The sequence below is a fragment of the Phacochoerus africanus genome, chromosome 7 (genome assembly GCF_016906955.1).
Source record: "Phacochoerus africanus isolate WHEZ1 chromosome 7, ROS_Pafr_v1, whole genome shotgun sequence".
In the NCBI taxonomy this organism is placed as follows: Eukaryota; Metazoa; Chordata; class Mammalia; order Artiodactyla; family Suidae; genus Phacochoerus; species Phacochoerus africanus.
Genome location: NC_062550.1, coordinates 104923911 through 104940031, shown reverse-complemented (window position 1 = coordinate 104940031; position 16121 = coordinate 104923911). Strand labels below are relative to the sequence as shown.

The window sequence follows — 16121 nt, the reverse complement described above, 5'->3', positions numbered from 1 at the left end:
GGGTTAAAGATCCAATGTTGCCGTAGCTGTGGCACAGGTCATGTGCCGTGGGTGTCGCTGAAAAAGAAAAGTAAAAGGCTATTCCTTTGTTAAACCTGGAAATTAGAGTTTTGAAGTTACCTGTGGCATATCCTTTGTTCTCTTAAATATTCAAAGATATTTAATAATTTATATTTTTTCGTTTTTATAGATGAAATCAAATTCAGGAAAAAAGAAGCATTCACATTTTGGCAGTCCTAGATTTTAGTCCTGTAGTAGTTTTGATATTTGAAATTAGAATTAACATATCAGGACTTCCCATCGTGGCTCAGCAGAAGTGAATCTGACTAGCATCCATGAGGATGCAGGTTCGATCCCTGGCCTCGCTCATTGGGTTAAGGATCCAGTGTTGCCATGAGCTGTGGTGTAGGTTGCAGACACGGCTTGGATCTGGCGTTGCTGTAGCTGTAGTGTAGGCCAGTGGCTACAGCTCTGATTCAACCCCTAGCCTGGAAACCTCCACATGCTGCTGGTGTGGCCCTAAAAAGACCAAAAAAAAAAAAATTAACATAGCAAGTGATAGAGGTGGGATTTGAATCTGCTATATTGATTACCGTGTATAAGAACATTGAGGGTTTACCCAAACCCTTTTATTTCTACAGATTAAAGAAACAGAATCTCAGAGATCTTAAGTGATTTTCTTCCAGTCATGTACTTAATGGAGTGAGGACTACTTGGAAGCAGATGCGTTGACCTCAGTCCATTGTTCTGGCAGTACTAGTCAAAATATTTTGGATCCGTGCCAGGCCTGAACTGTTCGTTACCAGCCAATGATGAGATGAGGAGTGTACACTGACTATGAATCCAAGTACCAAAATATAAGTCAGTGCAGCCTTCATCTAGAAAGTCGTACTCTGAAAAAATCAAATAGTAGTGCCCAGTAACTGTCACTTGTTCAACCACCTTTACTCATTAGAGAGAAGCCACAAATGCAGCTCTACTGTACTAGCCCTTTGAATAGCACTGCCTGGCTCTTTATTATCTGTGTGAAAATAGTATAAATTTTCACTTTTGAGCTAAATACAGATTATACTTTCCCTTCTGTCATCTTCCCTCAAAAGCAAAGAGACATTCGTTGCCCTACTTCTGTACTGTGAATCTTGAATTTTTGATGACAAGTTATGAGAAAGTAGAAAACCATTGAAATAGACCCTTAGAAGGTAGCTACCGACTGAGACAGAGCCAGGCTATTGGTTCCCTCCTTGAAAGTAAAGAAATTTGTGTTTCCGGCACCTAGTGTAAGCAAGTGTTCAATAACAAAAACTGGTTGAATTATTGTATTCAAGGAATATAATCTTTGTTATTTCCTTTGAGAATTTGATATGTACTTTTCTTAAATAGGCCTCGTAATGGAAAATGGGACATGCATCTCCTTGGAAAATTGCCCGTGTAATTTTCATGGATTGGCTTATTCAGTTGGTTCAAAAATTGAACAAGAATGTACTGAATGGTATGTGATCAGTGTACAGCCAGTTATTTCACAACTTTACGATGGCATATGTGTAAAGAAATATACTTCTGTTTGTTTTAAAAACTTCAAGACATAGTCTTAATTTTATTTAAGGTCTGGAGAGGGACAGGGTGGTGGGGGGACAATTTATATTTTCTATTATGATGTAATTCTTCTCATCTCCCTTGGAAACTCTATCAAATCTTATATCCATGTGATGAACTATTGAATTTTCTTGCTATTGGTAATTGCTACTTGGCACATACTCTTTAGAACTTGACGGTTCTCTCGGCCTTCTTTATTGAGTCCTTTAAAAAGTAACTGTCTGTATCACCAATTTTTAGCCATGATTAAAGACTTTCAGAAATTCTTCTTAAATTAGCTCACTAAGATTATTATGGCCAAAAATTAATCCCTCCAGGGTAGTCTAAAAAGAACTCTTTTCCCTTTGGTGTCAGTGTGTACAACTGAAATGCAGTTGAAAACTAAACCTGTTCTTGACAATGATTTGAGTTCCTGCCTTTCAGAGAGTGCCTCTGTCCTCCAAAATTCGTATCAGTTTGATGATGGAAGGCAGAATTTATCTTACAAAGGGGACGTCTTTTCTCTCTTTAATGTCTGATGACCCTCAAGGCCACCTTTTAAAATGTTTAATAGATGAATTAACTTATTAATCTTAATTCTGTATATATATATTTCTCTAATGATACAGGGAAATATTATGTGTGATCTTTTTTGGTTTAAGCATGGAGAGGACAGAAACGCAAATTCTCTGTGTAATATTTTTGTTCTTGACTAATCTGTACTCCCTTTGTATCATCTTTATTGATTTTTAAGTATGGCATGGAATAAATAATAATTTATCTGCTTATTAGTCCAAATTTATCAGTTAATTGAATTTTGGAGAAATATTTTTCAAGTCAGATCATTCTGAACCTAAAAAAAATGATACATTTTGGTACATTAACCAATATGTTATTTCCAACATTAATACAATTTACTATACATTTAAATTAATATTTTTATCATTTAATTTAGTGTCTGTGTTGGTGGAGTTTGGAACTGCACTGAGCATGACTGCCCAGGTAAATCTTTTAAAATGATTTTAAAGAAAATGTCTTGATTTTCTTGAAATCGAGAAGGAAGTCAGCACTGAATTTTATAAGGTCATCTCAGAATAAGAGATATAAAGATCTATAAATTCAGAGAGAGGATAAGTGAAAAATTGGGTTTATGATAGCCCTGAGCAGACAACTTTGGTAAAAATTTATTAAAATAGTATGGATGTTAAGAAATAAAAAAATATGTGAAACAGCTATCATTTAATAAATTTTAAATTGAATAAGATAATTTAGTAGGTTTGTCAAACTAATACATTTTAAACACTTTTGTTATTCTCTTTGATGCATGAATATTTACCCTAAGTTGACCTCCTACCTTTTAAAGAAAAAACATAATTTCTTCCTTGTTCTCCTCCTTTTTTTTTTCTTTCTTCTTTTTTGGGGTAGTTCAATGCTCTGTTGTGGGCGATTCTCATTTTACTACTTTTGATGGTCGGCATTATTCATTCATCGGAATGTGCCAGTACATCCTTGTAAAAGGAACTGGAAAAGACAAATTCACGATTACTTTACAGAAAGCTCCCTGTGAGCAGGTAAGAACATTTCAGTACAATCAGAGGAATATTCATTTTTTTTTGACTTAACTTATCTAGGTTAAGAATGATGATAGAAATGGTATATTTTCTTCAAAAATAAGACACCAGTGGTTGTTAAGATTCATCATTATTCTATATACCAAAGAAAGAAAACATGTTGATTAATTTATGTTGTACTATTAATTATATCATGCATCCTGATTTCAGAGATATTAATTAAAATATGACAACAGGGAATTCCTGTTGTGGCTCGGTGGTTAACGAACCTGACTAGCATCCACGAGGATGCAGGTTCAAGCCCCGGCCTCGCTCAGTGGATTAAGGATCTGGTGTTGCTGCTAGCTGTGATGTAGGTTGTAGATGTGCCTTGGATTTGGCGTTGCTGTGGCTGTGGTGCAGGCCGGCAGCTATAGCTCTGATTTGACCCCTGGCCTGGGAACCTCCATATGCTACAGGAGTGGCCCTAAAAAAAAGCAAAAAAAAAAAAAGACAACAAATATGTCATATTAAAAACTACATACTCATTACATTTTCTTTCTTAATAATGGTATTTGTATATATAGTTTTTTGGGACATTTCATGCATGACTGCCCAATAGACGGTAAGTTTTTTATTACCATCAAAACTGCTAACTTAAAGGTTTTTGTCAGAATTTAACAAGTTTCACATCATTCTGGAATATTTATTTTAGATCTTTAGTCTCTCCCACTCTTCCCTTTAATTGTTAATTTGATTTTTATGCAGAACCTTGGTTTGGTCTGCCTTCAGTCTATAACGCTCATTCTGGAGGATGATTTTAACAAACAAGTGACCCTTAGCCGGGGAGGAAAAATCCTCACCAGCCCTAATCAAGGCTTCCGTCTGAATGGTAAGAAGCAAGGCTAATGGTGTGTTTATCCTACGTGGTAACAGCAACAACAGCGCAACCTCATGTCGAGGCCTGTGTGCTGCCAGGTCCTCGGACAGGTTTAGCGGAGACCGCTGTGTTTATGAGACCCGCGTTTATCTCAGGTGGCCTAGAGTCTGGAAGAAGAGGGATACAGGCAAACAGCCAAATTGGCCAGCGGGGAACTCATGTATCGCAGGCAGCTCTCCCGAATATTCTGTGATAATGTATATGGGAAAAACATCTGAAAAAGAATGATGTGTGTGTTTGTAAAACTTTGTTGTGCAGAAATTATCGCAACATTGTAAATCAACTATACATCAATAAATCTTTAAAAATATGATGAACTCAAAGATACGCGTTGGGACTTTGGGGGTCTAAATGATTAGGCGCAGCTCAGCCCGCCCTAGTGAAATGGTCAGGAGAGGTTTCTGAAGGAAGGCGTAGCTCCTTGAGCATTTACAGCCGAGGAACTGCCAGGATGAAGGAGACGGGGAAAGTGTTCCAGGCATAACAAGGACAACTGAGTAGTATGTTTAGGGGGAGCTCTAACGAGTTGGCATTGCTGCACCATGAAGGGGCTACGTGCAGAACATGCAGAGATGAAAATAGGGAAAGAGGTGGGGATGCGAAGGGGGGAGACCTTTTTATCTTTTTAAATTGAAGTATAGTCGACTTACAATATTATGTTAGTTTCAGTGCTTTTACAGATTATGTTACTATGTTATATTATGTTATGTTATATTATATATATTATATATTATGTTATATTATGTTAGTGATTCAGTGCTTTTACAGATTATAGTCCTTTTAAAGATACTAGAAAACAATGGCTTTTTTCCCTGTGCCGAGCAATATGTCCTTGTTGCTTATCTATTTTATACACAGTCGTCTGGATCTCTTAATCCCATGGTGAAGGCTGTGTAGACCGGGCATAGCACTTTGTGGTTTTCCTGGGAGGACCTGTTCATGCCTGTGTTCCAGTATATTTACTAATGACAGTCTCCTTCGCTTTCCTAAATGTCTTGACTTGTATTATAAATTACATGCTTACACTCAGTGTCATGGCAAGGATATTGATTGAACTTGGCATGAAATTGAACGTGTAATTATTACTACGTGGCTGTGTTTGTGTGCGATGATGACAATCTTGTGTGTCAACCAAGTAAGCAATGAGTTTTGATGGGAAGACGAACCTTGTCTCTTTTTATTTTCTTGATGACTACTGTACCAACAGCCTAGGGAAGGCTTTGAGACACGTTAGGCAGGAGACACGGAGACTGGTGAGGATGTTAGCAGAGCAGGGCACACAGGAATGAGGAGGAACTGATCCAAGGCAGTGACAGCAGGGGTGGGAAGAAGAAATAGGTTGAAATTTTATTTCGAAAAAAAATGTTGTCGGCTTGGTGATGGGTTGGATTGGGGTTTGTTGGGGAAGGGCAACAAGGGAGTGCAGTGATGGATCGAAGAAAGACTCTCTGATTTCCGGGTTTGGTGACAAGATTGATTGGCAGACGTTGTGGGAGGGATACAGGAGCAGCTCTTCTGGTGGCGAAGGTCAAGTGGAGTCTTGAATACAAGTTTCTCTTCTGTACGATGTCTCCTAAGATGGTACTTATTTATGCTATGCTCCCCTTTCTGTTGACTCTCTCAAGGGAATGGGGAAATTTTGAAAAAGTGCTGCTTCCTTATTGAATCATGACCAATTTGGGGAAGTACACACACACACACACACGTTAAGGAAAAGATATCCAATTTCAAATGTCTAAGGACTGTCCACCCTGCGAGATGCTTGCCAACTAAAATTACATGTGGTTCTGACAGTCTATTACAAATATCTGCTAAAGTACAACTATAAATGTAATAAATTCATTGAGTAATAAAAATAATAAGAAAGTTAAAAACTAACACAAATAAAAAAATCTGCTAGAGACCCAGAAAGGAGGACAGAAGGGAGGTGGAAGAAAAGAAAGCAGGCACAAGGTTCAAAAACTGGCCCTGGAGCACGGAGGCGGGAACTGAGGAAAAGTCTCTTAGAAGAAAAATCCTGGTGTTGTTCACTAGCGTTTCAGAACATTGCCTGTGAATCTCAAAGCTGATTTGTGTGTATTCTTTTCCTGTAGGAATCGTTGAAATTCAAACTCTGTCATCATTATTTATTCTTCTAAAAACCACGTTTGGTTTAAAGATTCTCTTTGCTGTAGATGGGGAAAGAATTTATATTCAACTCACCAGTGCGTGGAAAAGAAGAACCTTAGGTCTGTGTGGCACTTTTAATGGGAACATAAGGGATGATTTTCTGTAAGTATAATCTCTGTAGACGAACATGATTTAATGACTGGTAATTTAGAGGGTATAAATTCTTGCATTAAAAATGTTTATTTAATAATAGCTTGGTTATCATTGTTCCAGGCGCTCTACATGAATCATCATATTTAAATTTTGTGGCAATCCCCTGGCTAGTATTTCTGTTTTATAGATAACTAACGAACTGAAGCCCCAGAGTAACAAATGAATACCTCAAAGTCACTTGGCTCAAATACAGTGGAGGTGGACTTTGATTTTAGCGTGTGAGGCTGAGGGCTACCCACAGAGTAACTTTCTGTTATTCTCTCTCTGGCATCTATCAAGCTTAACAATGTTTTATTTTAAGAAAAGTCACTGCATTAAAAACTCTTGATATCATTTGGTATGAATGATAGTAAATTATACTTTTAAAATATTGCTATCATCTGGTATGAATACTATCTCTAAAGCAACATTTGTAGCACCTGAGTTAAATGAATGTTGTTACAGTTGGTGTTTCATTAGGAGAAAAAGCAGTAAAATATATCTATACCCCTTGTATTGACAGAGCACTTTCACCTACATGTAAAAAGACAGAGTGTATAATTAAGTGTAAATTTTCTGTGCACCTGTTGCGGTGCTAAGCACTGTGGGGTAATTACAGCAATAAGATGTGGTTCCCATCCTCAAGGCGCCTGTGTTGCCGATTGGGAGGGCACAACTGTCTTTAAGAAAGAATTGGTTTTAGGCAAGTTATTAATCAGCAGTATGTATAAAAATGTTGAGTTAAATTCCAAAAGCTAAGTGTTGAGCTGTGTGGTCATGGATAGAAGCACAGCTGAATTTTGAGTCGGCGAGTGTGGGCTGAGGAGGCATGGAGAAGCCATTCTCCAAATGCCATTAAAAAAAGGCAGAGGACACCTTTGCTTATTCTTCCTGCTTGGAGTTCTTTCCCCTTCTTAATCTTCCGTATGAACTCCTACTATTTTCCAAACCAGCTTGGCCACTCTTTGCTTCGAAAAGTGAGTTACTATGCCACCAAAGTTGATTTTGACTCTGTTGCCTGTGACAATCTGTCATCTATCTGTCCGATTTCCACTTAAAACCGCAAGGACTTTTAGAATAAATACCATGTCCTTAATCTTTACTTTCTTAAGAACTAGTACAGAGCCTCGCACGCAGCAGACGGTTGAACTGAAAGGAGGTAGGACTTTAGACGCAGCACCAAGAGGAGACTTTGAATGGACAAGACGAAAGGTCATTTAAAATGTTTAATTTCGAAAGAGAATTTCTTTAATCTTGTCTCTTGTGTGATTACTTTGTCTTTTGGTCATTTAGGTTTTTTGTTTGTTTGTTTCACTTATTACAAGGTCAGAGTATTGATATTCTTCGTCACGTTACGTGACTGGTTAAGATGCTCAGAGAAGGCATTAAGCCTTCTTTCTCTCCCCTGTTTGTTGGAGTGGGTTAGTAGGCAATGTTTGACAGATGACAGATGTGTATTCCTCTTTCTAAGGCCCTCGTCTCCTTCACGTATAAACATTGAGGCCTGATAACAGTGCAGGAGAATGTTTTAAAGTCAGAGATATCTTTCAAAGATTGTTTAGCTTTCTAGCATAAGCAGTTAAAATTCTTGGCATCACAAAATTTAATATGAATCTGCAAACATAGTGGAATGGCAAATATTAGTTACTTGAAAATTTATTTTGTGCGCCTTGTTTTACTAAGTTAACTGTGTTGAGCTGAAAGGCTATGTTATGCAATGAGATGCGGTAAATAAGTGGTTCTACATTTTGGTTCCTGTGGTTTTTGTTTACCGTTTTGAGTGAACTAAATGAAATAAGAGAGCCAAGCTCTGAATCAGCTCCTCCTGGGAATCCTGAGTCCATCCATCACCTTGACCTACTTTATTGTGCTTTGTGGGGGTGAAGAGGGAAGGAGAGGGAAGGGGTGTGAAGAGCTGGTGCAAGTTCTGCAATTTCTTGGAGTCTTCGTGTTCTCTTCATAATAAAATGGCATTTTTGATTAGGTGTTTTTTATAATTCGTTGCAGTCCTAGAATGGTTTCATCTTGAGGAATAGGAAAAGGAAGGAAAGGGGAAAAGGTGGATTCAAGGTAGGGGCGGTGTGGAGTGGCTTGTGGGGCTCCCGTTTTCTCTCCTGCCTCAGTCACTGTGATGAGAGTCTCCAAAACGGGGAGCGTGGTGTTTACTTCCCCCCCATCTGAAGTGGTAATTGCATAAAACCACGCGTGTCTACAATTTGACACACACTGCAAAGTCTTAATAATGGTCAGCCAATACAGTGTATATTTTAGAATATAGTAAAATAGTTCAAGCTCTAGGATTCATTTGTAAATTAAAAAAATAACATTCTCTTCTTTCCATATTGGAAGACTGAAAAGAATGGAATCAATGGGAGAGACTAAGAGAGTGTCATCTCTGCTTTCTAGTTCTCCAGCAGGCATGATAGAAGGTACCCCGCAACTTCACGCCAATGCCTGGAGAGTCTCCTCCACTTGTTTTGCACCTGTCCATGTTCCTGTGGTAGACCCCTGCAACATTAACCAACAAAACAGTAAGTCCTTCTGCACGGAAACTTGGGGAAGAGTTCTGTGTGTTATTATTATCTTGTAAGGTTCGTGGTTTTCCTTTCTAATTTCCTTCATTATGATAAAGTTAATGTAATTCCTTATGTATTTTTGTTTAATGCATATGCCCTTATGTAATCTAGGTTATTTGGAAAAAGAACTCCAGAAAATGACTTTTGTTGACAGGTCTGCATTCATTAATTTGCTTATTTTAGAGTGCTCAGAAACCCCTCAGTTGTTCTGCAAGGTGAGCTAGCATTTTAGATATTTCAGATTCCTTAAATGCTAAAGAAAAATCTTTGAAGGTATTCCAGTAACACTGTTGATAGGCTTGGGATATTCAACCGTAGTGTGTTGGCATGTGTGAGTTGTCCTGTTTATTACTGTAACATGACGAGTTCCTACGCGCAGAACATGTTACAGTTTCGTAAGCAGGAAGCCAGGGATCTGTAGAAGCTTCGTGCCATCAAGTGTGCAACAATTTGAGATGGTCATGCTCTAGAGTTCCGATGTGTAGTGACAGCACAGCTCACAATCCAAGAATTTTCAGCTGTGTTTTTTTTTAACTAAAGCCACAGCAGACCAGGTGAAAGGCTATTTTACTGCTCAATAAAAGAACACATACTGTATTTTTTAATAAAATCACTTTGTGAAAAAATGAACGTGCATCCTTAAATAGATTTTTATAATTTAGTCCCTTTAATTATATTGGCTAGTTTACTGTTTTATGTAGTTTTTAAAATTCGTTGTTAACATTGATTGAGTACCCATGAGAAGTTCCTAGAGGTTTTGGATTTTGTAATGGTTGCTTGGAGGGATTCCGTTGATTGTTCTATGTCATTATCACCAGCTTATGGTTTTGGTTTACTTTCCCTGGAAAGGACATGAGACAATCTTGCTTTTAGTGCTGTCTTTTTTTTTTTGATTTTTTAAAAATAGCCACACTTGCAGCCTGTGGAAGTTCCTGGGCTAGGGGTCGAATTGGAGCCACAGCTGCGGCCTATGCCACCATCACAGCAACACCAGATCTGAGCTGCATCTGTGACCTATGCTGCAGCTCACTGCAGCCCTGGATCCTTAACCCACTGAAGTCAGGGATCAAACCCCCATCTTCACAGAGACAACATCAGGTCCTGAACCCACTGAGCCACAATGGGAACACCTCGTGTTGGCTTTTTATCCAAGTCAACTTCTCAACCTGAAGATTGCTAACCTCGTTGTCGTTTCTCTTCTCTATAGTAAGAGGACTAGGCTAGAGTCTTGGTCTCCTCAGTGCTTTTCACCTCACTCCCATTGAACAGTCCCTGCCCCATTCTGTCCTCACCTTTTACTAATAACTCTAGTTCTTCAGTTTCAATTCTTCTTGCTCAAGTTTTTTCTAACTTTCTCATTTCCTTCCTTGATAGTCCAGTAAGCTTATTTTTTATGTTTTTAATAACACATATATGTTGGAAAGAGTCCAGTTGGTAAATTCTGGGAGTTCCCATTGTGACTTAGTGGTTAACGAACCTGACTAGTATCTATGAAGACACCAGTTCAATCCCTGGTCTTGCTCAGTGGGTTAAGGATCTACCGTTGCCATGAGCTGTGGCGTAGGTTGCAAACGCAGCTCAGATTGAGTGTTTCTGTGGCTGTGTAGCCTGGCTGCAGCTGCAATTTGACCCCTAGCCTGGGAACCTCCATGTGCCCAGGGTGCAGCCTAAAAAGACAAAAGACGAAAAAAACAAAGATAAATTCTGTTTCCCTTTGGTCATTTCTTCATGACCTCTTGATTCTTATGCCATGTTTTGATCACTTTGGCCCCATGTCTCATGTCTTCTATGACATATATTTTCGATATTCTTCTTCTTCACCTTTGCCACAAATTATTTTTTAAAAAATGCAAATAGGTACATTCAAAAAGATCCCCAAAGAAAGGAAAGTAAATAGATATAAATGAACTCTAATGTAGATTTTGAAGGATATTTTTAAACAAGGATTTTCTACGTCACTCTTGACTTAGTGTTATTCGGAGTATGTGTTTGATGTACAAGTCCTGGAGGTACATAATAAAAGCCCCTGCTTGGAGACCCTGGACATGAGAAGTACATTTGTAATGATTATGCTGTTATATAGTCCAAGTCATTTGTTTTCATATACGTGTGCCTAACTATGCAAAAATGTAATACTAAGGTAATTACCATGTGTTTCCAATAATGCATGTATTTAAAATACTCAACAGAATAAGTTTAGTTTAGTCCCTACCCGAAGAGTGAAACCTTCGGATCTCTAGTGGCTCACCTTGTGTTTTAAAGACAATGACAATGACCGCCCGAAGATTAATTTTACCTGTAAGGAAATCTACGTAGCTGAGGTTTATTGCACCGAGAAATCACAGGACTAGGATTTTTCAGAAAGGTGAAATCTAGATTGTTTTGTTAAATGTGTTTACTCCCATAAAGAATTATTATACCTGATCAGTCATTCTCAGTGGGAAAGCCAACAAATTTCAGGAAGCGAATATACAGATCTCCCTAAATGGCTTGGTAGTTATATTTCATAGCCTTTAGCATATGTCCCATTCCCAATTTCTCTTCATTATTCATTTGTTTATGCATCCATACATTCGTTTATCAAACATCATTGAGCTCCTCATGTTTACCAGACACCGCGCTGTGCCTTGTGCGGAGACCGTGTCCGCTGACCATGCGATGTCTGCCTCATTACCATTCACCTGAGATTCCACTGCAGCGGGGCCATACCCACTCCTCTCTGGGTCATTATGTATTCCAAGGAGCTGCCGCAGCGTCCACCACCTGACACTACTTTTCTTGTGTGTGGACGTCCGGAGATGACTCTCCTAATCCTCATCGGTTCTTTTTAGCAGATTTGGGATGATTTCCTAGGACGATCTTCAGGCAGTGGGGTAATCGAAGCCACTTCTATCAGTTCACCCTTCTGTTCCTCAAATTATTCAGCTACGACACAGTATTTTTCTTAGAGACTATTAAATATGGATTAAGTGGTGTCAGCAATATTACCATCAGTAAAAACACCCCCCAAAGTGTAAATATTGGAAATACTGGCTTTTATTGGAAGTCATATTCAACACATATTTCTAGGAAAGCAAGATACTTGAAAGGTGCTGGAATTCGAGGCTTAGGGATGAGGGCTAGCCTAGTGAGTGAAATGCTGATGGGCTTCTCTGTCCGCTAGTTGGCTATGCGGCGCACTGCGATGTCATCCACCAAGAGCTCTTTGCTCCTTGCCACGTCTACATCAGCCCCGGGCTCTACTACCAGCTGTGCCGCCATGACGCATGCAAGTGTGGGAGCCCCTGCCTATGCAATGCCCTTGCCCACTATGCCTACCTCTGTGGCCAACGTGGTGTTCCCATCAATTTCAGAGCTCAGGTTTCATTCTGTGGTGAGTATGATGGCACTGGCCCTGCTAAAGGTGATCCGATAACGCTCCAGAGATGCTCGCGTTTGTAACTACTGCTTTTATTTTGTAATGAAAAGTCAATATTGCTCAAGTTATTTGAAGTAGTGTTATCATGTGCAAACATGAAAAAAGATGAACTACTTTCTTAAAACTGGAGCTCTGTTGGATAAGACGGATAGATTTTGACTTTCTTTACGATAAGTAAAGTTAGAGTGTTAGTCTTGTAGTTTGAAACGTGCAGCAGAAATAATTTGAAAAACCTGAGAAGATCCTTATAGAACTGTCATATCTAAGTATGGAAAAGTATGGGAAAGCATCTTCTGTTGTGACACAGGTGATTTGTAGTGAAAGAGGTAAATTACACAACAGACAATTATTGCCTCAATTTCTCAGTTGTTATCGAATTTCTCAAGAAGTCTTAGGGCTTGAATCCTCCTGATTGTGATGTCTGTTGCTCTCATGCATTGTGGATTGTTTCCTTTCCTTATTGTCCTGTAATTTCTTTATGGGCTCATCTTTGTTAAGGCTGCTCACCCCACCAATTAGAATCTTTCGTAACCTGGTTTCAGGAGCATCGTTCTCTCCACCTCTTCATTCCTCGGAGGTTTCACAAAACTCTTTTCTTAATCCCCGGAGTGAAGTAATTACTGGCCAGATTTGACCATAATTTCTCATGTTGGGCTTTCTAGGACAAAAGTAATGTAAATTCATACACCAAACATGTGCAGGATGTAAATCTGGAATTTATTCCCTCAGAGGATACTTTATTTTATCAGAGACCCCACAGAGTTAGATAAACTTCCTTGGCATCTCCCTGTGCTATAAGCAGATTTCTTCTAGTCCAGGAGTTGGCAAATTACGTGCTTGGGCTTCCTGTGTTTTTGTGAATAAAGTTGACTGCCCATATATTTGTGTATTGTCTATAACTGCTTTTGAGCTACAAGGGCACGGTTGAGTGGTTGGGACAGAAACGGTGTGGCTTGCAGAGGTGAAACGATCCACCATTTATTTCTGTCCAAAAAAAGTTGGCTGACCCCTGCTGTAGTCCATCTTTTCAGCTGAGGATGGAGATATTTTTGCAGGTCCGAGTTAAGGCTCTCCTGGTTCCTTGCCTTGTGAAGGACCAGCTTTCATTGTCCATTCCTGCAAGAGTTAAATATAAGGTCTAAGATTACTGGGACTCACCTTACCTTACTCCTTAAAGTTCTGGATTTTATTTCCCTCTTTACTTCTGGCACCTGGGGAGGTTGCCCTTCACCCCCTTTTATTTCCCATAAGGTCAATTACATGTTTAACACAATTTAAATTTTGTTTATCTGGCATTTTTGAGGTATTGGTACAAGCGTGGTTTTTTTTTTTTTTTTTTTGGTCTTTTTTGCCATTTCTTGGGCCGCTCCTGCGGCATATGGAGGTTCCCAGGCTAGGGGTTGAATCGGAGCTGCAGCTGCGGGCCTACGCCAGAGCCCCAGCAACGCGGGATCCGAGCCGTGTCTGCAACCTACACCCCAGCTCACGGCAACGCCGGATCGTTAACCCCCTGAGCAAGGGCAGGGACCGAACCCGCAACGTCATGGTTCCTAGTTGGATTCGTTAACCACTGCGCCACGACGGGAACTCCCAAGCGTGTTTTTAGATGATTTCAGTTTGCCTACTGAATCCGTTCTGTTGGTTTTAAAAAGAACTTGGAAGGGTTTAGAAAAAGTATAAACATGATTAAAAGGGCGAAAAACAGGACCTATGAGTATGGATCGGTAAAGTCAAGCTTTGTCTTATTCGTAGAAGCCCAAGCGTTTCCCTAGGAGTCCGTAAGGCCATAAAGAAGACAGGGTCAAGGGCAGCGGCAAATAGATTTAAAACGTAAGGACAGGAGGTTTATTTAGACGCGTAAAATACCTTAAATGTTTTTTGTTAAATTATGGCACCGGCTAGTTGAGTGCTGTGGCATATGTTACACTCAAAAATACTTCACAGAGAAATTCTCCACTTCTGTTACACCTCTTTTGAGGCCAAGAATTGTCTTCTTGTTTGTTTATTTGGGTTATAGGATTCTCTAATCGTCTAGGTCTATTGCAAGACATTTTTTTTTTTTTTTTTTTCGTGATGTGCATCTGCTGTGGACTGATAACCCGGCACAGGAGGCCTCTGTGCCCTGCGAGATCTTTCTCATTGGTGCTTCCTCATCCCCAGGGGTGGTGTGCCAGAAGGGCATGCTGTACCATCACTGCGCCTCCTTCTGCCGCCGCTCCTGCGTCTCTCTCTCTTCTCTGGAGCAGTGTCCTGAGGACTGTGCTGAAGGCTGCAGCTGTCCTGAAGGCAAATACTATGAAGACACACTCAGCTTTTGTGTGCCCATGTAGGTAACAGAAACTGGCCGACAGCATCCAGCTTTTCTCTTTTCTCTCTTAAAGGATAAGCGGCCTTTCATGCTTGCTGCATTTCTTTCTTTTTTTGAAAAAATCTGATTGATTCAGCCACATTTATTGGAAATATAAATTTCCTCCATTATCAAATCGTCACTTTCCCATAAAGTGACCATGCATGTATTCAAAGATCTGCTGGTAAGTTGTTTCTTTTCTCTTTCTTAATGTCTCCACCGTTGTTTATTTATTGTTGACCTGTCCATGTTCACACATCGCTGCAGAAAGAGCTAAGGAATCTCATGGTCAGTCCTGAGGTTTGTTCCCACCTGCACGCGCCATATCAAAAATAATAGCATGTTATGTTTCTCTGTCGTGTGGCAGATTTTAGGAGCGGGATTGTAGCATCTCTCCGTACTCAGAAATGTCTCAAATCTCACAGGAGATAAAGACTTGTCGCCTACCTCAGGCGAAGTGCTGTATTGGTTGTGTTTCTCTGAAGTGCCTTCAGGGACTTTTTTGGCCGCAAAACCAACATAGTTTGTATTGTGACTAAAACAATGCAGCGTTCGAATTTTAGAAAACCAAATCTGAATCTGCACAAGACGTCACATTTAAAGGCTCCTGCCGTTTGCGTGACAGCATTGCCGAGTCTCAAAGAATAATGTCTTTGTTGGCGTTTGCCTTGAAATTGCCAGCACAGATGGCACCGTAAGCTTGAACTTCAGAGTTGTGTGTGTGGTTTTACCTACATCCTACTTTGTTAATTTAATCTCTTTTTCTTACAGACCTCACTGCCGGTGTCATTACAGAGGCAGCGTTTACCAACCTGGAGAGCTCATTCCAACACCCTCAGGCTTATGGTAGATTTCGGTTATTTGGTAGATGGTGATTGCTCCTGGCCAATAACGTAGACTCATAACTTCTTAACCCAAACCGTAATTGAAATATGGCTTCTGTTATTTGAAAAATATAATCTGAATGTAAACTTTTAAACCACATACGTATGTACGTATGTATGTATGTATATAGCATTTATGTGGGTAAGCTCTTTTACCTACACGCAAGTGCACAAGTAGTGTATTTCAACATGGAATGCCTACGTCTTGTGTTCATGACAACAGAAAAGAGCTATGAATTGAAGTGTTAAGCAGCGAAATGGAAGGATTTGATCCATTTGGTTCTCAGATAAGAGTTCGAACTGAGATGAGTGTTCAAGTACTGTAAGTTATTGAGTCTTAGGGCTCCTTCACTGGCTCAGAAAAAGCAATTTCAAAATGGAATTAACTAGGTCCCACTCTGGGGTCATAGTACCGCCTCCCCACAATGGCCTTGGTGAGAAAACTCTTACTCGTAGGATAACACTCATTCGAGCTGCAGCCTGTGAGAAACGCAGGCGCATCTGTGCAACAGCCCTCATCCATTCACCGTGAC

General features: G+C 39.7%; 1 protein-coding gene across 1 annotated transcript in view; it reads left to right on the top strand.

The window, feature by feature from the left end:
• The window catches only part of OTOGL (otogelin like), a 152670-nt gene that overhangs the window by 33501 nt on the left and 103048 nt on the right, over positions 1-16121 (top strand). Inside the window, exons 13-21 of the mRNA XM_047785805.1 lie at positions 1381-1489; positions 2528-2574; positions 2998-3143; positions 3891-4014; positions 6156-6333; positions 8770-8894; positions 12103-12312; positions 14518-14683; positions 15476-15550. Coding sequence (XP_047641761.1) covers positions 1381-1489; positions 2528-2574; positions 2998-3143; positions 3891-4014; positions 6156-6333; positions 8770-8894; positions 12103-12312; positions 14518-14683; positions 15476-15550 — 1180 coding nt within the window. The remainder of the gene's footprint in view (positions 1-1380; positions 1490-2527; positions 2575-2997; positions 3144-3890; positions 4015-6155; positions 6334-8769; positions 8895-12102; positions 12313-14517; positions 14684-15475; positions 15551-16121) is intronic.